Source organism: Erithacus rubecula (genome assembly GCF_903797595.1).
Source record: "Erithacus rubecula genome assembly, chromosome: 6".
NCBI lineage: Eukaryota > Metazoa > Chordata > Aves > Passeriformes > Muscicapidae > Erithacus > Erithacus rubecula.
In genome coordinates this window covers 26451994-26478264 of record NC_136688.1, presented here as the reverse complement: position 1 = coordinate 26478264, position 26271 = coordinate 26451994, and the positions used below count along the sequence as shown (strand labels likewise).

The 26271-nt window shown below is 40.8% G+C and overlaps 1 protein-coding gene across 10 annotated transcripts in view; it reads right to left on the bottom strand.

Moving 5' to 3' along the window:
- DPF3 (double PHD fingers 3) overlaps window positions 1-26271 on the bottom strand; it is a 189928-nt gene that overhangs the window by 67357 nt on the left and 96300 nt on the right. For all 10 annotated transcript variants that reach the window (XR_013774667.1, XR_013774668.1, XM_079309466.1 and 7 more), the window contains one exon: window positions 3760-3887. Coding sequence is in view for 8 of the 10 variants with exons in the window: in XM_079309466.1 (XP_079165592.1) it covers window positions 3760-3887 (128 nt within the window). In the remaining 2 variants the exon portion in view is untranslated. The remainder of the gene's footprint in view (window positions 1-3759; window positions 3888-26271) is intronic.

The window sequence follows — 26271 nt, the reverse complement described above, 5'->3', positions numbered from 1 at the left end:
ACCCCTACTTCTCTCTACCAAAGCAAAATTTGCTCTCTTTTCCACCCTAATGTCTCCAGGGAATTCCTACTAAAAAAATACTACTGATATCAGTCAACTGTGATAAAAAGGTTCCTAAGAAAAAATACTGGCATCACTGAACACCAACATTCCAAGACAACACAAATATTAGTATGCATAACTGCAGGCCCTGTCTGAAAATTTGTTTGCCTGAGTTTTTTATTTTCATTTGTTGCAATTTAAATTGTTTTGTTTTCTTCTAATGTTGAGCGTGCACTCAGGAATACAAAAACAGTGGTTTTCTTCTTGGTAGCTCACAATCTTCTTTCTTCAATAAAAATAGAGAAAATTCCTCTATATATTCCAGAATGGATCTAGAAAGCCATGTTTTTCAGGCTCGCACTACAGGTACAACTCCAATCTGGAAGCAGAAAGTTTGTTGCATGAGAATGCTGAGGAATTACAGGTCTTGTTGAGGTTAACAGCATTAACAGCAATAATGCATTCAACTAATTATTTATTAGGAACAACATTTCATCAGCTCACATAACTGTGAGATGCCTGGGCCAGGCAATTTCAATCTTTTAACTTGATCTTTTGAAATGCAACCTCTACAAAACCAAACACAGGCTGGCTGTCCTGCATAAAAACATGCACAAGTCAGACATCACATGAAAAAAGGCCAGACAAATCATCACAACACTAATGTGGGAAGAAGTCCCATTGAAATTGCCTCAGTCCTTGCCATGTCTGCTAGAAACTGAGAAATTTGCCCCAGCCACTCCTGCCATTTATGATGCTGTGCCATTTTGCAAGGAATCACTAACTAACCTTAATCTGAAATCACTAACTTACCTTTGCCATCCCGACAGTCATTTAAATTACAGCCACGATGCAGATTCAAATAATGACATTAAACTGACAAGAATGTTCTTCAGTCTTATTGTATTTGTCCCTTCTCTCTAATTTCTACTTAAAAGCTATTTGAGAGCCAGCAAAGGGGGAACAGAAGCAAATCAGCTTCTTTCTCTCCTTTCCACATACCTCAAGCACCAAATTCTGAATTTGTAGGAAAGAATACAACAGAAATTTCACATATCAAAAAGTCTGTATTTAGAAGACCAGTTACAAAAGTTTATTCTTATTTTATCAGTTAAACTTCTAAGACTATTACTGGTCAGTGCATTACAAACAAGTTGTAGCACATGACAAGGATCAAGTCTTCATTTAATTTTGCTCCTTCTATTTTTGAGTATCAGGTGGCTATTAATGAGCTCTGACCCTCATGAAATACAATTTCACTTATTAATGGACATACTAAAGACTAGAGGGCGTAAAAGTTAAACAAGTTCCACTTCTGCATACATAAAATGTTTCTTCAAAACTCATACAACTGTGTACATTAATTGACTTCATCTTGGGATGCAAGTGCTTGAAAAATGTTGTACATGAGAAGACTGTAAGAAATATAAGCATGTATGCAAGAAAATAAGCAAACACTGATATGAGTTTGTATTTTTATATTGCTTCATATCTTATAGTGTCTCAAAAAACCTCCAACAAAACAGGTGCAACTACATCGTATGCGGGAAGGAAAGAAGCTCATTTACAACAACAATACTACACAAGAGTTAATAGAAGTATTACAAACTACTTTCTTCCTTTAAAATTGAAGAATCAATTTAGGAAAGAGATAATATGTAACCAAGTGTGAATTTTGTGACACTGCCAGAGTAGTTACTTTAATCCTTGATAGAAGGACCATAATCTTTCTGCTGCATGGTCAGAAGGCTGCTCTAACTCTTTTCCATCTAACAAGGGAAAGACACATTCAACACAAATTTACTGTAGGGCAAAATCATCAATCCTGTTACATACCAACTGTACAGCAGGTCCCAGTGACTGCATCTGTTTAGCATGGGGAGCCCTTACATATTTTAGCAGAGTAACTTTTCCTATTATGTCTTTCTAAAACAGTTTCCCAGCCCTATATACTTTGGTGCAGCCAAGCACCAAGTTGTCTTCTCCTGACAGATACTGGGAATTTGGGAGGGTGGCAAGTGGCTGGGACTGAGGTGGGAACTATGTTTATCTCACCTGTTCACTCTCACCACCATTGAGGCTGGGCCCTTTAGAGTTACAGCACAGACAAGAATGCAAAGGAACAAAAGAGAGATTTGCATTCTCTTATTTGTCATACCGATAAAGGCACTGATTGTGATTTTGATCTGGTACAGTCTAGCTGCCAAAATACACACTGAAAGCTGCCTACTAGTGAAGGCTTTGGCAATCATTGTTTTACAGTCTGAATGCAGATAAGATGTGTTTGCATAAAGTAAAGCAGCAAGGCATGCCTTTTGCATGTGTTCTGATGAAACTAGCATCCAGGTGACAGGTTACAGCCACAGCAGTTTAGCTGAAAATATGTTCTGTTTTCTTGCAACCCCTCCCTGCTTTGCAATGCCTGGATTTATGTTAGTTCACCTTCTCTGAGGTCTCTTTCCTCAGACTGCTGCTGGGGATAATTTGGGAGCTCTGATCACACAGTAACATTCAAACTCACTTGTCAATTTCATAAGGATGCTGCACCCTGACTTCTTGTGGCCTTGGAAGCAGGTAAAAACAGACCTTTAGTGAGAGTTCTCAGCTTAACAGACCTTGATATACTACTGAAGAAGCAAACATAGAGCAGGGCTCATGCCAAGCATGTCCTCAATCCATAAGCATGTCATGCTTCCTCTTTGATTGTGCTCTTTTACCTGTGCAACTGGGAATGGGAGACCCCATTGTGCTGCCCTTACCTGTGTACAATTTCTAACAAATAGAGCAGTAGAACTAAACTCCAGGTAATACAGATACATTTTTCTGCTTCATTTGGCATGGGACTGAACCCTCAAATTTTCACTACTTCTAGGTATAGATGCAACATTTTGTATCCCACCCAAAATTACCAAGTTTGACACATTGCTAATAACTCTCACTAAAAATCCCTAGAAATACTCATGGCAAAATGTTGTTGAAGCATCACAAAAGATGTGCTGCTGTGGGAAAGGCCCACTATCCTAGTGATTTAAGATATTTTAAAAGTGACATGGACTTACACAAGAATGCTTTACATTAGCTTAATTCCTTCTATAACAGACCTACAACTGTGTTTTGGCTTTTAATTGTTGAAGGATGAAATGGAATCTTGACAATTTTCAAACCAAAATGCAGGTGAAGAGGCAATATTTCTCACACTGCGTCACTAATAATAATTGAGATATTTAAGAGTACAATTTCTAAGTTATTTGTTTTTCTTGTATACCTCCAGAAGGCTACCTATTATTAAAAACAAACAAATAAACACAAAAAACCAAAACAGGCAAGGCAATGACATGTTTTAGTCTACAGCAGATGTGAATCCAAATTGAAGTCCATGAAACTTCCTTTAAATATGAACCATTGAAATTCATTTTATAGTTTGGATCCACATCAGATTTTCAGTTTTTTATGCAGTTATCTCATAGTGCTGCAAAAAAATTTCCAACACATGACCTGTGCAGAACACAGTCAAACAACAAAGATCTTGTGACAAGAGCAGCATGTGAGATACTGACATCATTTTGACCATCACAGTGTAGCACAAAGGTTTGATAACATTTTGGCAGCAGAATGACACAACTATTAACAACTGTTCTGCCACAGAACAAAGGACTGCTAGACTTTGAGACAAATTGTAAAATCCAGCCCTGTCAGGGCACAGGGGCTCTCCTTTACCTGGATTTCTTGTATAGTGTCTTCCTCTTTAGTGTCTGTTTTTTTCTCTATTCCCTCTCCACGCAGCAAGGCTTCCAGAGTTGTACTTTCTGAGGTGAACCCATCTTTTTTCAGAGGCAGATCAACTTCTGAAAAACAAAACACACTCACTGAGTGGCTCCCCCAAAGAAGGGAGAAAAGTCTCCCTAACAAGAAGAGCAACAGAGATGTCAAGCAGATGATGAACATACTTTCAAACTTGTTTCTGTCCTGAAAGGGAGCTCTTCAAATTCATTTAACCACTAAGAAACTCCATATATGATTAATTTCTATCCTACTGAAAACCTAGGTTTCATTTGCTAGGTTTGTTTACAGGAAAAAAAAGGCTGGATATATATTAACGGGAGGAAATTAATGGGGGGGGGGGGGGGGTCACTCTCCTTTGTGTAAATGCCTTATGCTTCAAATAAAGAACAAAACCAGGACTCTTTAAGATATTGAAGTAACAAATATGAAGAATCTGATCTCCTGAAGAAGAAAAGTAGCTAAATGCAATATAGCATCTGACACAGTTTATATAGTACAGCTTCAATCCTCATTCTCCTACACCAGAGCATGTTCCACATGTGGGAAAACAGAAAGCTTGTGGGGGGGACCAATGCTGAGACCTTACATGGAAAAACAAAGAAACATGTCTTGAATTTCCCTGTAATACTGACTAGATAAAACCTCTGGTTGGCTCCAGCTGTCAATACCAGCAAGGAACAGTTGTGAGTGCAGAATCTTGCCCATAAACTGGGACAACACCCAGTCACTGCAGGAAGAGTCACAAGCTGGCTTGGGAACAGGCTGCAGACAGAGTTCCAAAGACACTGTGGATTTTTGACGAAGTTTGGTGCAACTTGCTGGTGAAGTGAAGGAACAGAGCTTTGTTTTCCATTCAACTAATGCCACTAGATTATGAGGCAGTGCAGCAGGCAAGCAAACACAGCACGTTAACTTTAGCAGGATGTAAAAATGTACCCGGGCAATAATCCAGTTTTCCTTGTAGACCCTAGTCTCTACCCCACTCATACAGGGGCTCATTTAGAGCAATCCCCTGGCAGAGAAACATCCTGCACGTCTTTACCTGACACTGCCAGGTATGGATTTTTCAAGTACTCTTTCCCTTCTAAAATGAGTTCCTTTCTCTAGACCAGTGTATTTACAAGTAATAATCTACAAGCATGATGCCCACAAATCAGCATCTGGTGTCTTTAATTCACAGTTCTGTCTACTTATGCTTTAGAACTGTGTTTTGTCCCCCAGTCTGCCTGAAGCTCCCTGCCTTTCCATCACCATGAGCTGTAAATTCTGCAGGGCAGAAATTAATGTGTTTTTAAAGTCCCAAATCACTCTTGCAAACCAAATAATGAATTAGCACTTCCACCTGGGACAGTAAAGTATAATCTGTGTTTTGGGGGCAGTTGTTTCCCAGTAATATGTTTGTTCTATTTATGAAAAACTTTAAGTTAGCAAATGATTCAGCATCCCTGATCAGTACTTCCACAATGTACTTGTTCCAGTCTTCTGAAGTGAGAGAGTGTTGCTCAGCCAATAACCACAGAAAATCCAGCAAAAATTCCAGGAAAAGCTATTCTATTCATGGAGGGAAAGGCTGGGTACAAACCATGCAGAAAAACCAAACCACTGGGATTTTAAAGGAAACTCCCAGGACAACCCACACAATGGGATGGGGTCAACTGTGAATTGATCCTCCTTCTCATCACAAGAAGCTCTATTCAACCAGGCCTCTGTTTTCAGCATTAAACTCTGCATACCCACCCCATTATGGCCCCTTCCCCAACTTCTCCCTTGCTTGAGCTATAAAAAAGAAGTCAAAAGAGAATCATACAGATTGAATTTCCCTGTATGAACTGCTAGTACCTCCCTCTGGATCCAGGCATTTCAATAGAAAGAAGGAATTTTTGGCTTGATTTATGTGCAAATCCCAACACTTGAATCTGAGATCACTGAGGAACCTCCATAATCATCTCTGGTTGTGGGATTGGCTGGGGTTCAAAGTCCTGTGCTTGGGTGCAAAAGGACATTTGCTCTGTATTTAGAACCTTGAGGGACTGCAAACCCCAAGGGGTCATCAAAAAATTATGCAAGCAAAGAAGCTTCAAGCAAGCTCAAGGGCATTGGAAACAAACATGTCTTCACTGTGACAAGCTACGCCTGTCTCTGGATACCAATACATTCAGCAAATGAATGCATTAGAAAAGGAAATGAGCAAGGAAAGGTTGAGGGAAAAGTGAACACATATGAAGGTGGAACTACTTCCCATTTGTTCCAGAGCTATCAAAAACTAGGTGTGAAAAGAGGAAAATGTAGGTTTTCAGGTGAAAACAGGCAGCTGTCTTTAATAGGCATGGTTGTTCTGTGTGGCACTGCTACTTCCCAACAACAACACTCCAGGAGGACTTTTCATCCAAAACTCTCAGAGCTTTTTCTAATCACTAAATTTAACATCCCACTGACAAGGCGTTGTAAGGTAATATTTTTATTCACAGTTGATGGGGAGACTGAATCACCAAGAAGTTAAGCTAGTGAGCTGGGCATCCAGTGAAAATAAACTGTGTCTGCCTCCCATTTTCCCACTCAACCGACTGCCATTAAACTCCTTCATTTTCTTCTCCACTGGTAGCTTCTATGGAAACACTTTAATTCCTAAACAGCTCTAGAAAGTGGGGAAAAGCAGACACTATCTAATCTGGAATGTTAAGTTTACAGCATAAAAACCTTCAGAGATCCAAAGACAACCTCTTGTAATGAGTTCAGTCTTTGTAATTAATTCAATCCTTCCTGGAAGATGGCTAGTTGTAAAGGGTACAATAATGAAGACAGGAAATTATGGTTCCTAACCCGTTTTTGAACCCCAGAAATGAAAGTTTTCTAAAATCTAAAAGGTAGTTCAGTTAACTTACAGAAATAGTTAAACACTACAGGGATCATTAAATTCATTCCACTAAATCCCTTATTTTCCCTTTCCTATTTAACTATCCATGATTTTTCCACAAAAGCAAGAAAAGTATCTTTTGATCTTATGCCAGTACCCTAAAAAAAACTGAGGAGCCAACTCAAAAACCAAAATGCAGTTTTCATGTGAAAGATTAGGGCTTTCCCCAGACCATTGGAACTACTATTTGGAAGTAAGGTGGGGTCTGTTCCACTGTCCTGCTTATGAAGGTACCAGGCACTGCCTGAAGCTTCAAGCAAGGCCAGAGGGAGACTCCTCTGGGCTTAAGAAATTAAGCTGTGACCCCGTGCTTGCCTCTGCTTTGACTATGCTCATGCCACATGCCATGACTGTGCAGTCACCTCACATACTGCAGAAGCAGCTATGAAGGTCTGTCACGACAGAATGAGAAAGACCTTACCTACCTCAATAGTGTATTTCATCCTGAGAGATAAATGCAGTATCCCTCCAGTTATCCTAAATCTGGCTCTTCTGAAAATACACAGAACAGCCCAGCCCTTTCTGAATTTTGATGCACTTTTACCTCGATGTTTTCCCACCTGATAGAGCTCAACAGTTAAATTATGATTTGAAAGAAGGAGTGTTTCACTGTATCTATTGCCAGCCCCCTTGTTCTTGCTGGGAAAAATAGAAGTTCTTGACCAAAATTTTTGAAATTTCTTTTAATTCCTCTCCTTTCAAGGATAAACAGACACAATCTTTCCTATTACTCTGCTGTGGGAAGTTTTTCATATGGTCCTGACAACCTCTCTGGACTTTTATTATATACCAGTCTTCCCAAGATGGACCAGTACTTCATCTGGCATCTTTAGATGAAACCACATCCCCCATTTAAACAAATGAATTGCAATATTGTCTTGATTACTCCTTAGGCTGTGTCTTTCAATGGCCAAGTTACTTACTAAGCAGAAGAATTAGGAATCTTGTAATGAGGACAAGAACTTTCCGTGAGGAACACATTCAAACTCGGGGGTAACATTAAAATGCCCACCCCTCTGCCCACTCCCCAAGCACATTCACACTTCCCCAGAGTGCTCTGCACAGACCTTCCTGGCCATGATTGCTCTCAATAACTTCATAATATGTGCAAATCTTTGTAGTTGACAAGGTATTCCCACTCTGCATCTTGTACATTACTGTACATTATTATATGACTCTGGACCGAGCACTAATTCTCGATGCACCAGCATTAAGCCTTTATCCACAGTGAAAGTTCTTTCTTCCATTATCTCTTATCCCAAAAGTTTTGATCCAAGACAATTCTTAGTTTCTCTTTGGAGACATATCAAAGGTCTTTAGAAAGTTTAAGAAAATTGTCAACCCCCCTACCTATTAGTTCTTTACATACTATGTAAAGAATTTTAAGAAAGTAGTGAAGCATGCTTTTCCTTGGTAGGAAAAAACGTAGTTGGTTAGAACCTCTTATGTCATCATGTCCCAAGTGCTTTACTGCTTATATGTAATTAATATTTCAATCAATTTCTTAAATGTTCATGAAGAATTTAAGTGTCTTTAAATCTTTGAATCACATCCAAATTACTTTTAAATATAGATAATAGCATTTACTACCCATTAATTGTTCTAAATTCTTTGTAACTTCTAGTTTGTATCACAAACTCTTCTTCAAACATTACAATTTCAGTGAACATAATCTTTATGACAAGTAATAACTACCAGTAAAGTCACTATAAGTAAAAGCATACTCCTTTATATGAAAATTTTAAGAAGGTATGTAAATAAATTTTCTTTTGATTAGTACCACAAATACAATAGCACATGGTTAATGTAGCAGATACAAGAATTAGTTAGAACTATAAAAAATAGAAATGTCAAACCAATAAAAATCATCAATGAAAAATAAAATGTTATTTAAGAATTCTTTCTGGTTTGTAAACCATCGTATTCTTGGTGTCACAGCTAAATAGTGTGCATGCATTATAATTCAAATATGTGTGTGTGCATATAATTAAAATTTATTTTTCTTAAGTTGGCAGTCCTTTTCATAGTGATTAAATTAACATGGTTATTTCTGCTTACCAGCTCAGTGCAGCAACCTCTCTATTTATTAAGGTCCTGAGATTGCAGTGGTAGAATCTGAACAAGCACCCATGCCAGTGTCATTCCTGTATCTGTTTTCAATTGAACTGCTGCCTCCAAAAGAAGCACATTTTCACAAATCCCACAAAATGGTGGGTTTTTGCAAGTTTTGATTTGCCAAAAAAGCAAAAGAGCTGCAAATTCCTGTCCTTAAATAAGCTACATTTGGTTTACAACGCATTGAGAGCTAAGCAACTTTTCAGTGTCTCTTTGAAACATAAATTAAAAACAATCATCCCTTTTTCTATACAGTGCAATGTATTTGTTTTACAATGGATCATTTCCATCTCCACAGTAGCAGCTGCCACCCAAACCATCATCTCTGTGCACTCGTAAGCAGCTCCATTTCCAGTTCTAATTGGGAACAGAGATACTTATTGGGTGAGTTCCAGCATGATCTATCACGCCAGAGACAGCTACTATGCAAACCAAAGCAATCCGGCTTCCAAAAACCCTCTTAGACAAACACTGACTTTGCACATAGATTCTTGCATTTTTGTTTCTTGATGCCGTTTTTTTTGGAACATAAAAAGTGCCAGAGGAAACTATATGTTACGAGCCCATGAAGTGTTGTTTAGGATGGATAAATCCAAGGATATTACCTCAATAACCACTACCTCTTTAAAATCATATAGGTGGTCTAAAAAAGCCACCTAATTCACAGCAAACAGAACTACTGCTGAGTGAATGCAGCCACTAAGCTCATTAAGAGGATATGGCAGGATGTGTCTGAAAGTGCAGTGCAGTGGCTCAGCAAGCAATTAAATCCCATGACAGTTTAAAATGAGAATCTATCAGTGTCACAAGAGTGTGAAGCCTCAGCATCTCTGCTGTTCCCACCCCCAGCGTTTTATTTATTATGGCGCATTGGGAACATGGGAAGTCAAAAAGATTATAATGAAATATGCCATATAAAAACCAGATTAAGCCTGCTCTTCTTTGGGGAAATATGCAGAGAGAGAAGCTGTCTGTTAGCTGTCGAGTTTGCAAAAGATACCATCTTTTGGGATGGTGCTCTCTGCCAGCAGACAGAGTGCCCCAGGGGAAATGGTGGTGAAAAATCCAGACAAGCAGCATCCATCCATCCATCATACGCTCATCTCCACATCTCCAAGGCACAAATACAGCGTTAGAGTGCAAAGGGTGGGGGCAGGGGGATGGAATCCCTTAAGAAAGAATGGGGAGACAATGCCTTATGTGAATAGCTGCATTTTGTAGCTTTTCTGTGTGTGCATGACCAGACTCTCCTTAGCTTGTTTTCTTGCTTGCTTGTTGTGTTCATGGCCAGTACAGTGACTTGTGAGCGTCCTTGGAACTGATATATTCACAGCAGCAACCAGAACCAGGTGTACTAAAGGCAGGGCTCTGCCCCTGCCAGAACTGCACAGCATGGACCCTCACTCCTTCTGCAGATCCAGATCTCCAGAATCTTCTTTCACTGCACCACATCCTTCAATCCCCAAGACAGATGCTCATGTTATTGCTATTATGATTTAATGCTGATCTTCATGGTCCCTGATATCCCACACTTTTCTCCCAACACCCCTGCAATTCAGCACCCATCTGCAGCAAACTGCTGACAGTCTACACATACATGGTCCACAGAACCTTCCATCAGCCCAGCCCTGGGCCTCCCCAGGGACAGCTCACTGATAACATAGACTCACAATGAGCCCATAAAGCCAAACAAACGTCCCTAGAGAGTAGTAAACATCAAATTCACTTTATTTTTAATCCAAGCTGCAGTATAGCCATGCTGTACTAGTGACTGTAAAGCTACTCCAGTAATTCTCTGTCTCTCCTACCAATCCCACTCTAAACCTCATGTATATTATTGCACTCTCAAGGTAAGCTGGGCGGTGCTGAGAACTAGAATCCAACCAAAGACAATGATAAACCACTTTTAGAAGCAAGACTACTTGAAAATATGAGAGTATTTATTTCCACAGAAACAAACCATTTTGAATGGTAAGAAGTAGTTTAGAGGACTATCTGTCCTGTAAAGTTGTGAAATTAATCTTAGCAAATGTTTGAAATTTTAGGCACTAGTGAGGTTGGCTCTAGAGAGCTCAGGAAGACTGGAAAATCCCAATATCTCCCTATCACCTCCTCATGGAAAACTGCTAGTCTCATTATGTGGCTGGGGGAGAACAGAGAGCAGGGGGAGACAGTGAAGACAGAGGAAAATCTGATATGGATGGGGCTGTACACTTTCAGTCTTTAGCCTGGGCATAACTGCAGAAATACCAGAGAACAACTTTGAGTTTTAAGACTGGGATTCAGTGGAAAGCTTCTATCAGCCCATTGTGAAAATACGTCCTAGGAGGCTACAAGACAACAGGAGGGAGAAATAGAGGTGCAGAAAATTGCAGAGGCCCTTAAACATAAGGTTAAGCATTGCTTAGTTTGACCCACTATCAAAATGTGGTCTTTACAAGCAGCTGTATTTCTCTGGCAGACTAGAATGCCTCCATAAAATCTCTCTCAAAAAAAACCCCAAAACAAAACAGCCTTCTTGTCAGTTGTCTCTTAGATGTTTTCTACAGATTTATTTCTCAGCACAGATATAAATCATTGTCACATATAATAAACTGTACCTGATTCTCAAAGACTGCCAAATTACAGTATCAGACTAAATGCTGAATCAAGTAACTACCCTCAGGGCTGAAATCGTCCCCATTCAGAAATATTTCCATTCAATAGCATTTTTCTAGCACTCATTTGTGTTCTGGTCACTCTTGCATTTGTGTTCTTGTTGGGCTCACACTGCACCATGACTTCTGCAGCAACGCTGTAGGCACTATCAAGGGACAGAGGCAAGATAGCTGCTACAATTTAGAGAAAAATATTGAGTAAACAAACCTATTCCTTTGGGCTTTGTGTCACCCTAACACAACTTCTGGTCTGTTGGGAGTAAAATAATAACTTTTATTATTTACAGGGCTATCTATCTGTAAATGGTCATATGGAATCACTCATACAGATAGATGATGGGCATTTTGACCCCTCCAAAGCACCAGAATTAAATAATTAACCAGACAGTTATCAGCAGTCACCAGTCCCTCCTCCCCACATGTGAGATAGTAATGCCCACATTGCACAGTCTGCAAAGGGAGCAGGGAATGGACCTCCACCACAAGCAACTGCACTGGATGTGACAGAGCTGAATAAAAACACTTGTACTGCACACAAACTCATACATAAACCATGTGTAGAGCCAGCCATGCCAACCTTCCTGCAAATTCTGTGAGATTCTGCAAAGCTTCTCGTCCTTATCGAGGACAGTGGAGGGGATACCTTTAGTAACAGATAAATCTCTGTAATGCAGTTATCTCTCAGCTGCAGTGCACAAGCATCCCAATTAATTCAGTCCAGGCCTAGCAGAGCCGGCACTAAGCCAGAGCTGATAAACCTGCCAAAGCCAATCTGAGTCCTGCAGAGATTCCAGGGAACCTGCTCTGTGAGTTCTGGTGCTCTGTACAGAGGGGGGTTTTGTGCTCAGCTCTGCCTGGCTCTGCATGGAGTGGCAGCTCCACTAATGAGGCCTTTCTAACACCCACAGTTGTGGGGAGCAGGCAGAGGCACCCACTCACCCTGAAGGCATCAACAGGGGTGTGTCAGGGCTTAAGAGCATCACCCAGCCTGGTGCCAGCTGTCCCAGGCCTGATCCTGCATGGGCACCTGAAAAGTCCCACTGCTGGAGGGCAGCACTCTGCACACCGGGCTGCAGGGGAGCAGCACAGCCACACTTCCAGCACAGCCATGCCTGAGGCTCAGCCACACCAGGCACTCCTGGCTCAGCATCCCTGGCTCAGTGAGTGCTGAACTGCACAAACCAATGTACAGCAGAAAGGCCACTGCAAAGGGGTGATGATTTTAGGATGCGATAGGGAGCAACCACCCCAGATGCTGCCTTTGGCATCTCTGCTGTCCCACCAAGTGATGCTGAGCCAAATTCTAACAGAGGCACTCTCTGCTTTTCCATCACCTGTCAAATGGAGATTGTCTTCACCTATCCTCTGGGGTTTGGTAAGGCTTGTTTAATATTCATAGGCATTCAGGCATTCAAACAAAATGCACCAAAAATGCAAGGTGGTCTTACGGGCTCTCAGAAAGACAGATTTGAATGTATTTTCTTTCCAGCCAAGAAAAACACTGAAAAAGTAGGACTATTTCCACAGATACCAGATTTCAGTGGCCAGCTCACAAATTCCAAAGGACAAAGATATTTACTCCTATGTTAAGATACATTTGACAGATGAAGCTATAGAAGTGAAAAATGTTATTATAAGAATGAAGGCTTGTAATAGAAAAATGGCATGAGATGCTGGTAGGTATCCTTTCAGAAATGGGAAAGAACAAAGCAAATTATCTCTGAGATGCTCAGATCTCTTGCCACAAAAAGGCAAGCAATTTCAAGAGGCCTATAAAGGGTTTAGACAAAAAGGTGAACTCTAGAATTAATAACAGAATGGTAAACAGGAAGATTAATGGCACCAGAGAAAATGCAGATGGTGAAGCCCAGCCTGCAGGCTCAGCAAGCCTCTGAATAGGGAGGGGGAAAAAGGCAAGGTGTAAACAAGGTGACCTTCAAAGCCACGGGAATGCCTGCCAACAGGCCAGCCAGAGGGCATCCCGAGACACAGATGTGCCATCTGGGGTAGGCTGTCTCATGACAACGTGAACAAGATTTGTCTTTTTCAGAATTTGCAGGGAGGCAAAATGGGTAGTGGCAGAAAATATGACCATTCATTCAAAAGTGGCACAATTAAATGCACAGGTTGGAAAAGGATGCATCCATTTTGTAATGAAAATAACAAATGATTCCCTGAACATCCTTGCTTGAAAAGGTCTTGTGCCCACTTGTAAAGCCTGCAAGGTGTGGGGGAGGAGAAACTGGTTTTCACCAAACAAATGTTTTCCTTGAGGGTTTATGCTTCAAGTTTATGGTAAGAAGGAAAAAAAAAAAAAAAAAAACTTCAGCACATACTGCAAAGCAGCTCTTTAAGCCCATGATGGTATAAATTTTCCCCATCTTGGCATAAGTCTGTTCACTCCAGATGGCACATTTGGGTTGAAAGCAGGTAAAGATTTCTCTATGTCCAGTATTTACAGAGTTCCCTTTCTCTGCCTCAGTGCTTAGTTTGTCCCTCTGTATTGCCAGGAGATCTCAGTTCTTTGCCTACAGTAAAAACTGGGAGAGAGAAATCTCCTATCACAGTTCTGCAGGGAAGCCTGGCTCTGTCAGGCCTGATGCTGGGATCATTGTGATCAACTAGGAAAATTAAAAGGTAAATGCCATCACACATTTTCAAAAATGCATCAATCAAACACCACAGTGAACAGTGCTAAGGGCAACAATGCTATTTCTATATAAGCCTTCCATAGAATAAGCCAAATATTAACTGTTATGATATCCAGAGGCAATAATATTAGGGGAAAACAGAATAAGCAACAACATCACAGCTCACTGAGGAATAAAAAGCAGACCCTAGCTATGGGAGTCCAGCAGGCAGTGTATTCACACACCTTTTTTCCTTTCAGCCTGGCTCAAAGTACATCAAATCTGAGTATTTCAGGCAAAGACTGGCCCTTCTGAGTTCAGTGCTGAAAAAGCTAATTCAGTGTTACGTGTGCAAACAGACATGTCTGAATGTTTTCTTCCAATGGGCTGCATACCAATGAAGGTATTGCCATGACCTCTAGTTTCACAGTAGGAACCACAGGTGCTGGATGAGGTCAGGCAGCTCATCCAAAGCCTGCACAGCCTAGTGCTGTTACATCAAGAAGGTTTGACCCAAGTGAGCTTGATTGCCAGCAGGAGCTGCCATCATGGCTCTGGGCATCAGTACACACCTGTATCCAGAAAGTCCCATATGTGGCTCTGTTGATTGTTATTTGAATAGAGCATTTGAATGGAGAGGTAAAATACACACTTAAAAACACTAATGTGGCAATGAGGAAGGAATTGGGAAAACAAGGGATGAAAACAGCAAGATGGAGGAAAGGTACTATATTCCTCCTCCTGTCTGCTGCAGCTAACTAGGGCATGCTTGCTCTTAAAACTGCCACAGAAAAGTCTGAAAAATTTGATCTCTGGGCCTTGAATTATGTCTTTTCAACATCTCTCTCCTTTCTCCTCTCTGCTAACAGAGAAATACTGTAAACTCCCAGACCCTGAAAACATACATTTCCACACCTTACAAAATACAGTGAAAATAGATGATAATGGGGAAGAGAGAGAGAGAGAGCCATGCAAGGGGAAAACAAAGTGAAATAGAGAATAGCCGCTCTTCTCTCCTTTCCTTCTGCTCAGCTTTCATTTCTCTTTGTTCATCTAACATTGAGCCAAACTAAGCCAAAAGGAGCTGCCATGCTGGGCTACAAGATTGATGGCTGCAGGCAGACTCCACAGTGAAGAGACGGATGACTGGTCATTTCCCGCGATGCACTGAAAAACATCCATCCTTGCAGCCATGCTGAGCCCATTTGTGCTCCTTTTGAAATGAGAGATAAACACCGGCAGCCAGAGGCACCTGACCGTCCTTCTCCCTCAGAAGGACACAGCTACAGTCCTCTGGGTTCCTTGAGAAGGTCGCTCTGTCCATCCCTGAACATCTGGCTGTGGGATTTGCTAAGTCTCTCTCTCCCCCGGCAATCATCCATCTATTAGAGCACAGTGCAGGTTGGAAGCAAACGGTGAAGAGAATGGTGTGACAACCTCATCAATCTACAGCTACACACTTGGCTATTTAGTTTTCTTTACACTATTCCTAAATATGGGGGGGAGGGGGGGAGAGAATTGCTACTGGTATGAAGGAAGGAATTGCGAAAATGCAGTGTGGATTGGAGGAAGCCCTTATGACTATTAAAATGTTGTGCATGTACTAAAGCAGTAGGGAACTAATTAAGATTCAGGATTGAAAGGCAAAACAAAAAAGTTGGATGCACTCTTGTTCCATCTGTAGCACTTGCTGAGAGTTCAAATGTACTTGGGGCAACATCTTTAGCAGAAAGAGGTTATTATTTTTTTTTTATTTTGCCCCCTCAGATATTAACAGAAATCTCCCTGGAAGAATATACTGTAAGTATATTTATAGTGGCAGCCCTGGTATAGCAGCTTCAGAGGCACAAAACACTTAATCCTGAGTCCTTTCTATTTAGTTAATAGTGTCTTTGTTGCTGGTACTGTCCTAGTCTATAGCACTGCTCACAGACACAGACTCTGTGTTTTCAGTTCTCCTGCCGTGCTGCTACCTCACTTAGGCAATGAGCATTACATGGCAGATGTATCCATAGCATCACTTACAAATTAGAATCACTGCAGAAATTCCTGTAACCACGAACCTTACTTTGTCAGAGTAGCACATATCTGTAACTGTGTCATTTACAGACATTGCACCAAGGAAATCACAAGAAGATAAAAGCATTCACCATCCCTCAAAAACACAAAGGAATGAGTCACTTGCTTCAAGTGTTTATATGTAGTTTTAGCACTCTATCTGAGCCAGCTTTGAAAATTTTTCTTTTACTCCCATCATGCAATTATATTTATTTTAGGCCAACAACAAAAGGATTTTCACTACAGTTCTTTAGGACATGCATAGGATATTAATCATGACCATATGTTTTCCTAAGACATAAACCCCATACTTGCCAAGGGCAATCATATGCATTCAGAAGGGCATAATTTCCATCAAGAGGGGTAAAATTTTCATCCTTTCTCCTACCAATGGTTCCTATCAAGAACCATAGCTTTAGCTGATGGCAATCACTGCTCGCTGTTGTCTTTATCAGAACTACCTACCTACAACAGCTAAGGACCCAGCCCTAAATTACCTGGTTTGTTTAAGGGAAACCATGCTCCAAGTGCATCCTAAGTGAAATCTCTGGTCTGGAAGATACTGCTCATAAAAGCCATGTCCACCTATTCCAATTGCATCAAATCTCCTTCCCCAGTGGAATTCATTACTGGGAAGGAATGTTATGGCAAACACCAATGGTGTCAGAATCCTGAAGAATAAAACACCTGTAATAAACTATTGGTCAATCAAATGCAAAATGCAGGGAATATTGAAATTAATCATAATCTAGTAAAAAAATACTTAGTATCTCTCATGTATGAGATGATTATGAGGCTGTAAAATGTTTACTACAGAGAATGGGAATGAAGAATGGAAACTGCCACCAGGGAAGGTTGGTAGGAGGTACAGGAATGTGGGAGGGAAAGTGATCATACTCTCTCCATTCTACCCTCAGTAATTCTATAAAGCTTGGCTTGTAAGTGTTGAAACTGAACGTTATATTAACATTTATTGCTCATTCCATTATATTATGCAACAGGAAAATAACAACAGCTATAAATATTAAAATAGTTTATGCTACAAATCAATTTCATTTGCTATGTGCCAGGAGAGCAATAAAGTTTAATAAATAAGGGTTTTAAAAGCATATATTATGTAATTATATTCCCTAATATCTTTGCTGGTTTTTGTTAACATTTCTTTTATAAAGCAGCACATAGGTTCTAACATGCCATTGACCTGGTAGGCCAGTGACTTCACTGGGCTCTGTGCAGGATGCTGGGCATCAAACCTGCAAGTCTGGTCCAACCCAGTACTTAACATGTAGATTTAACTTTAAGCATGTGACAAGGCCCATTAATTACTAAAAGATCATTCATGCTCTTAAAGCCCAAGCTCAGGTGCTTTCCTTTGCTGGGGTTAGACAGCCTGGCATCTTATGAGACTAAGTCCTGGGGACTTGATCCTATAAACCTTTTTCCATGTGATTGCCAGAGAATTCCCAGAATTAGGCATATGATCACACAAAATAGATGCAATGAATTAGATTAAAAATACCCATTTCCTAGGATCTTGTGTCCAATACTTGCATCTGAACAGTACCTGCAACCGCAAAAACCCTTTTGATGATGTGCCTTATCCTTTTCCAGGCATTTTTACTGGCTGTACTTGGGAAAGGGGGATAGGTTTGCCAGTAAAGCTGTTCAGGTTCAGTTCTAACTCTACAGGGCATACAGCTTCCTGTCTGTCCCTCCCCATGCTGGAGAGCCAGTGGTTTGTGCCTTGAGGGAAATAGATCTGTCAAGTTCCAGCATTTCCCCAGGCACAATCTCCTGGTGCTTCCCCAGTCCATAGCCCTTACTTCTGGTAAGCTTTGAGTTTACCTTCACTCCCTCCACTTTAAGGTTAAATCTGTTTATTTCACATATATAAATAATCCTGATGGTTACTTGCACACATCAACCTTAACTTCATAGCAAAGGGATAAATCCCACAGCATTCTGCCTCTCCAGGAGGAATAATGTGTCTCCTAGAGACGCAGCATTCTCAGTCAGGCCTTGGCAAATTGAGAGGCACATGCTGAATAACCTCTTCCCAAAGACGTGTCCTAGCAGCCAGATGTAGGTCAAACACAGAAGCCAAGAACAGTGAAAGAGCAAAGCAACGGGCTGGATAGCTCAGAGAGGGTGGCAGCACCACAAGAAAGCTCTCTCAAGCAGCCCAGGTATTTCAAGCGAACACCATCTCAGCTGCCTGAGCCCTCCCTCATGTCTTGCAGATCAAGCCCTGAGAGATGACCTGCAGTCACACTGTAGAGGCTCCAAGGAGATCAACAGCACAATTCATTCCTTCAATTTAATGCCTGACTGTAGTGACCAAAACATTTTTCAGAACAGCCTGCCTCCAAAATCATCATAGCTCTATTTTCACAAATATACTAAATACAGCTAAGATGACACAAATAAATACCTTAAAAAATACCTTTAAGTGGCTGCACTGCTTCTGAAATTACAACAGCCTTGTGTCTGTGGGACACTGTACATGCAACCTATGTTCCCATTCACAGAGATAAGATCCAGAGAACTCAGAAAACTAGATTTAACAGCTTCCAAAATTGACTTATTTTGTTCAGTAACTACTGCTGCCTTAGTCTGATGACTAGAACCAGAGGGGTTTGGCTTCAGTGGGCTTTTGATCAAAACCCAGAGGGGTTCCAAAGCCCAGCAGCTTTTTCATGCATCTCTCTCCTAATTATGCAAACTGGCTCAGCCACACAAGAACCAGGAGTAATCCTGGGTGATTCATACAAGCCATCTTAGCTAAACAACAGAGTTCTCCTGGTAAAACTTTGAATATAAAATACGTGTAGTGACCTGTTCCAGATCTTACAAATGAAAGAGAAACTATTTACACAAAGCTAATCCTGTAAATTCTACCAGCATGACTGTGGAGTTAGGCAGCAGAAATAATGTTTTTGTTTTCTTGACTGGACTATTTATAGAATATTATTTGCTTTTCTAGAAACGAGTGCTTTATTTCCATAACTGCAAAATCATGAAATTCCATTTGGGGGAAAATACTCATTTACTTACAGTCACTGAGCTGAATTAGTCTAAGAATTTGCAGCTTAACACATATAACAACACCCAGCAAGAGCAGTGCATGATTTGAAGGAGAGGTTACCACAACACTGGCAGCCATGACATGCAGAAGGCCGTCTACCCAGTGGCCAGAAAAACAAAGCAAGAAGAATTACACTGTGCAAAACCTGAGATATCTTACCAGCAATTACACTGCACAGCCAGCCTTGCAAAAACTGGCTTAACAATTCACCTGTGCTGAGTCTCTTTATTTGTATATATGGGTGTGTAACAAATTACTTATTTTTTCATCATCATCCTGGTACACATAAGCCCAGGCTGTGCACCAGAGCTGGTACACTTCCATACCAGATTTGCAAGGCTTTCTGCTGATCGCCAAAACACTAATCTTGGCACTTTTAGGGCCTGACAACCGGCATGATTCATTCATTTATTTTTATTTGGAGGCCTCTCATACTCCTCCCAATCTCTCTAAAAGTATTTATTAGATATCTGTTAGGTATTCCTCTGAGTCAGACAACTGAGACTGATGTTTTAGCACCTCCATTTCACACACTGAGAAGCTGAGAGAAAAAGACATTCCATTGGTCCTGGTCCTGTGTAGGACACAGAAGATGCAAGGATGTGATGGTGTGGTACAACCTGAAGTGCAGAGATGGGCACCTCTACTGCAGATTGGCAACAGGACAAATGCATATTTCACTGCAGGGCTTCTATGTCGTGATTCTGTGCCAGTGAACATATGCAAAAAGAGACAGGTTCTCTGGTATTCTTAGTGCCATGTAAGAAAAGAAAAGCAAACTTTATCTGGCCAGAGATCTGGACCAGCGAAGGTCCCTGCTGTAGGTAGAATTTGAAGGTGGTGGATGAGATGGAATAAACTGGTTAGATGTGTGTATAACAGGAAGAAACTGATTCACAAGGAGGTCCCACACTGATGAGTTTTCTCTTGATGACAGAAAGTCACTTTTTCCAACCAAGTCTTAGCTGGATGTGTAAGTGCCTTAAAGCATCAGCTCTTGCCTGTGGTGCCATGCCCTGCTGTGAAGACAAGATTAGTGGAGAATTGAAGCCTACTGTTTCAATTCAGGAGCACTGATGGACCCATCTGTAAGCTGCGGGCTTAGCTAATGAATAAACACTTACTAAAATTTAGGCCAGAAGAAAAGGCCCAACAGAATTCAATATTTAAATTGGTATTACAAAAAAAACAAACAGCAAAGACAAAATCCGAACACTCCTGGCATCTCTATTCCCAGACCTGGATCCACAATATGAAGGTTCATTTTGTTCCCAAGTGCTATGGAAATGTGACATACACAGGCACATGATGGACCAAGCTCAGGACTCAGGGTGATGTGCAGATGTGCTTTCTAACAAGTCAAATGGGAACTGAAAACCATTCCCCCTCCCAGTCCCGAAAAGTTAAGGGTTTTTTCTGTTTGTCTGTTTAGCTGTGGGTGCGGTGACAAGAGTAAGGACAGGTGAGTAGGGGTGAGGATGAGCTGCGCCCCAGGCTCGGCGCAGCCCGGGCGCGGATCCAGCGAGCGCCGCTCCCGCCGCGGGGAAATCCCGCCGGGAGCTCCCGCTGCCCGCCGCGCCCTCTGCCGGCCGCGCCGCGCCACTGCAGCCGCCGCTGCGGGCAGGGACAGAACCGCGCAGAAACTGCGGGGCTGGAGAGCGTCACCGGAGAGTCGTCGGGGCCGTTTGCTTTTTAACACTAAGTACTTCAGAGTGCAGACGGACTTGAATTAAAAGCAGACTTTAAGCGACATGTTAATTTCAGAATTTTGGAGAGCCCGGAGCAAAACTCGCAGAAGTTTGCTAAGAGGCTATCAAAATTCATCTCACATGAGAAATCCAGACCAAATCATCAGATAAACAAACCTGCTCCTGTCAAGTCAGCTCCACCCCAAATGCAGGGTTCATCATGGCAAATGTTGATAAAAGCCATGAACAATTAGAAAACCTAGAATGAGCTCTCCACAGAAAGTATATTTGATAAACTCACATCTGCAGGAATCTGTCAGAAGTCTGAACAGCTGATAGGTTTATATTATAGCTTCCTTCAGGAATATTTTATCCAAATCATCTACATATTACAGACATACTCTTATTTGGCACCAGAATTATTCTTCCAGTTATGATCCTAAGATGGTCTTAATGGACCTTCAAAAGGAGCCACAAGCAGGTTCTATAACATAACATGACCTTTAATTACAGAGATAATAGTAGGAAAACTGTCAAATAGAAAAAGTTTTTGTGATGTGTCTCTCTTTACAGTGTTCATAGCAAAACAACACTGCTGTCTTGTAGTATAGAACAGGAGCCAACTTGTGACTGTGTAGGAATTGCTGAAATCAAAAGTGAAACTAGTCAATATTAATTGGCTGATGGGAGAAAAAACGTAAAAGGAAATTCTCATTAAATTGTTTTGAATTATTTTTAGGCTCTAACGTCTTTGAGTGAAACTGGGTATAGCAATCAGGAGCAGAAGAAATAATGTGGCAATCAGCAGCACTGTGTTCTTTCTGTGTTCTTGGGTTTTGTTTCCAGCAATACCACAAACCTCTGGTTAAAATGTCATAGAAGTAGTTTATTCCCTTTGTCGCTCATTATTCCATTTTGGAATCAATGTATTTCCTTCACTATATTTTGTATATCTGGACTGTAAGCATATGGCTAAGATGACTTCACAACAACCCCTGGGATGATGATCTAACATGCTGCTTGAGTCTCTAGATGCTATCATACAAGTGATACTATTGCAAATCCTGTTCTTTGCTTTTTAATGTCATCTTAACTTTATCTTGGTGAAGTGCCCCATCTTAAAGACCACAGACATGCTAAGCATCTCCTCCAAGAGTTGGGAGCACTCTTCACTTCCCAGCAAACACACAGCACCTTGTACAATCAGTCACAGACTCCATACGGCAAACAGAAATGCTTTAAAGAGATAACAGCTGATTTGCAAGAATCATTCAAGTTCATTCATCCACAAGCATGCTCACCTAGGTATACCCCATACACCAGACTAAAAACAGATCAGGCATTGTTCAACTGGAACTAAAAATCTGTTTTCAATACTTGCTTTAAAAAACTACCATGGTTCATAACAGCAAATGAAAAATACTTTTTTTTGCTTTTACTACCCAATAACCGGTAAAAAACCCTATTACAGTCATATTCTTTAGACTTAGACACCACATTAATAAAAGCTCTGTAGGTATGTATGTACCTATATTTAGCCATCTTGTAAGACTGAAGTAGGACACTACCAATTTAAACTCCATCAGAGTTTTTGGCCACACTCACGGTATCTGTTCTCATCTGCATAGGTGCAAAGCTCGGGTAATGCATTCCTGTCAGCAGGGTTTACTAGAGGCAATAGCACTTCCACAATTTTGATAGCTGACCCAACACAGAATCATGATACTACCCAGCACCATGAAACCACAAAGTATACAGGACAAAGATCAATTATTATTTCAAGGGGCCTTGGGTCTAATCCTGGATCTCCCTCTCATTTCTAACTCTTCTCTTTCCAACTGCTCTGATTTTGCCAAGGATCAGAACCCTAATACTCGCCTTCACAGCACCTGCAGTTCACAGTGGTAGAGTTAAAAATTCTCCTTTTTCTCCCACTCCACTACAAGTTGGGCTACCTAGCTCAACCCTCTCCTTCACCCATTCCCTGACTTCTCATGCACAGGAGCTCAGCTCTGTTCTTGTACTGGGCAGAAGAACAGGCAGCTGAGTGAATGTGGAAGCATGAGCTGCTTTGAGCCCTCCCACTGCTCTGTGCTGGAGTGCCATGCAATACCACTACTCCATTCTGCAGAGAACCAGATTTCCCATAACTGATTGAACAGAAGTCTAGTTTCACAAATACTATATGTGTATCAACACCTAGTAAGTTTAAAACTCTGCACCCAGGAAATGTATCTGGGAAAATAGTATCCAGGAGTGCAGGACAGGCTGTGATCTGCCTGGCTGGGAGCAGCTCCGTGAAAAGCTATCTCAGTATCCTGGTGAACCATGAGCTCAATATGAATGAACAATGTGCTGCTGTGACAGAAAAAAAAAAAAAAAAAAAAAAAAAAAAGCCAATAGAATGCTAGGTTGCATCAGCAAGGGCATTACCTGCAGAGATAAGTAATTATCATATTCAGAGCTTGTCAGACTACACCTGGAATACTGGGCTTATTTTTGGACCCTGCTATACAAAAGAGAAGTGGACAGTCTGGTTCAAGGGAAGGGCTACAAAGATGATCCAAGGCCTTGGAAGCCTGCCATATCCGTGTCTGAGAGAACTGGGTTTGCTCAGACTTGAGAAGAGAAGGCTTAGGGGAGACTTCATCACTCTGTTCCATCTGTTCCAGTATTTAGAGAGTGACTACAAAGATGGAGACACCCTTTTTACAGAGTCACATGAATAATATGAGGGCTAATGGGTACAGGTTACTCCTGGGGCACTCCAGTTGGACACAAGAGGAAAATTCTTCACATTGAGAACAATCAGCCATTGGAATAATCTTCCCAGGGAAGTGATAGGTTCCCCAACACTGGACAGTTTTAAGATTGGGCTGGACAGGGTGCTGAGACATCTTGTCTAGATCATGCTCTTGCCAAGAAAGGTTGAACAAAATTTCAATCTCATATTTTATGAACCTGTGAAATCACAGTATTGGCAATATAACAATATATTGCCCATGGCCCAGGATTTGTTTCAAATCTGTACCAGTGTTCTCAGAAGTCTTGACTGCCACACTATAATGACTCATACCCATTACAACAATGAATTCTAGGCTACACTTGAACCACAATGCTTGGTTTTGATGATAAGAATATAACTTACAGATGAAAGATGAAGACAATCTTCTTGAAGATCTGGTCATAATATTGACTGTACTGTCAGTAAAGACACTACTGTAATTAAGTATTGGCAATACTTTATTTCTCCTGCATATCTGCTGGATGGAATAGAGGATGCTTAGAAATAGCACAAACATGACACTGCTAGACCCTTGAACAAACCACTTTAATGGGGCAATCCATTCATGTAACTCTGAATACAGTGGCAGAGGAAAACAGGCATCTAAAGGCTGCATCAGCAATTCCTATTCCAGTGCTCACACCTTTACAACTTCACCTGTAACTACACTTAAAACCAAACACCTCCATTTTAAACTAAATAAAAGCAACAGATTAGGACAACAAAAGTACCATCTTCTATTAAGAAGCAGGCATCAACTCATCCCAGGAAAAACATTATAGTTCACCTTGCATTTTACAAAAAAAAGCAGACAGAGCATGATTATTTTCTTCATTAGATTTTGGTATTACCAAATGTAAAACTCCCACTTACTCACTGAGTTGTGTCATATACTACATAAACCTGCAAAAGTAGGTTATACTATAAACCTAAAACTATAAAACTATAAAATTATTTTACTCTATGAAACGAAAATAGTACACTATACTATTACTAAATGATTTATTGTACCCTTGAAGTGCTGGTAAGACAATGGTTTGATTCTACCTGCTGACCAGCTGATGACTAGATATGACTGAGCAAAACAAAAATCCTAGGTCTGTGTATCTCCTGAATTATGTAGGTGTCTTCTGAACACAGGAACTTCTGAATACAACTTTTTGGTATAATAAGCCACTCTGAAAGCCCAGGTGCAATCCAAGCTAATATTCATACCCCTGGTGCCAATCCTATTGACTGTTGGGATGGCAACTTTTGGAGCAAAGATCCTCTTCTGTGTTTGTTACAGTGGTTGTCTTACAAGAAGTACTTATTTGCAGTCAACATGATACAACTAAGGATTAGCCCTAATTTGATGTTGCAGAAGTGCATTGCTTGCACATGCCATATAACAATTATAAATATCTACAAAAATATATCAACAATCCCACGGCCTCTCTATAAAAATCATCTATTTGCATATTAACCAAGCATTAGCACTCTCTAGTTGCTGAGAACAGCTCTAAGGAATGAGCAGAATGCCCAAGCCCTAGGTGAAGTGAAACTATGGAACATATAGATTAGATTTGTTTCAAATTTCTTTTGTATGTGCTATAGCTGTCATCTCTGTGCTTTTTAATAGATTGCAAATTTCCACATCTTTGCCCCACACAATTGTTTGATGTTTAACTGAGGACTAAAGAAGTCATCATTAGGTAGCTTCCTAGGTTCAGTATTAGGTTTTACAACAGTATTCCCCTCCAAAACCTACAGTATTTCTGTTGCCAATGCTGAAAATAAATTATACTCTCTTTCTCCCAAATTAGAAAAGCTACCTTTAAAATGGAGGTCCAATGTTTTCCATAGCTTTTATACCCTCAGATCAGAGAAGGGGAAAAATCCCACTTTTGGCTAGTGAGTCTATTCTGGATATGCACAGATGGAGTGAAATTGTTTTGTGGTATAACTGATAAGGAAAGTTAATCACTAGATAGAAATTGGTTGGAAAATAGATTTAAATGGCAGAGCGATATAACTTGCCTTATTTGGTTGCCACTGGCAATGCAACAAATGTAGCACTCCTGAGATGCAGAGATGTTTATAGCAGGGAAAACAACACAGAGACAGACATGCTGAGGTCTCTTTATCTGATAACTTTGTGGTAATTGCCTTTCATGCCCTGTGGCATGTAGGATGCACTAATTTGGCATTCAGTGAGTACAGCAAAGAAATGTAATGCAAACAAAAAAGAGTCAAACTCTATCCTACTGCTTTACCTTACAAAATTACCAAGGCACAGCAGTACTGGCATCATCACAATGTCTAAGGTAGGCATTTCTATGAGCCAACATCGTCCTCTTCCTTTAGACCAATCTTGTTTCCATCAATGCACGTGACTGATTTCATCAGCTCTTTCTAAGCAGCTCTGCTGTGAGGTCTAGTTCTATTTTCTGGCTGAGATTTTGCCCTTGGTTTGAGCCCCAAATAAGTGGTTATAGGCATTTCTCCCTCTTTTCCAACTGTCCACTCATGTCT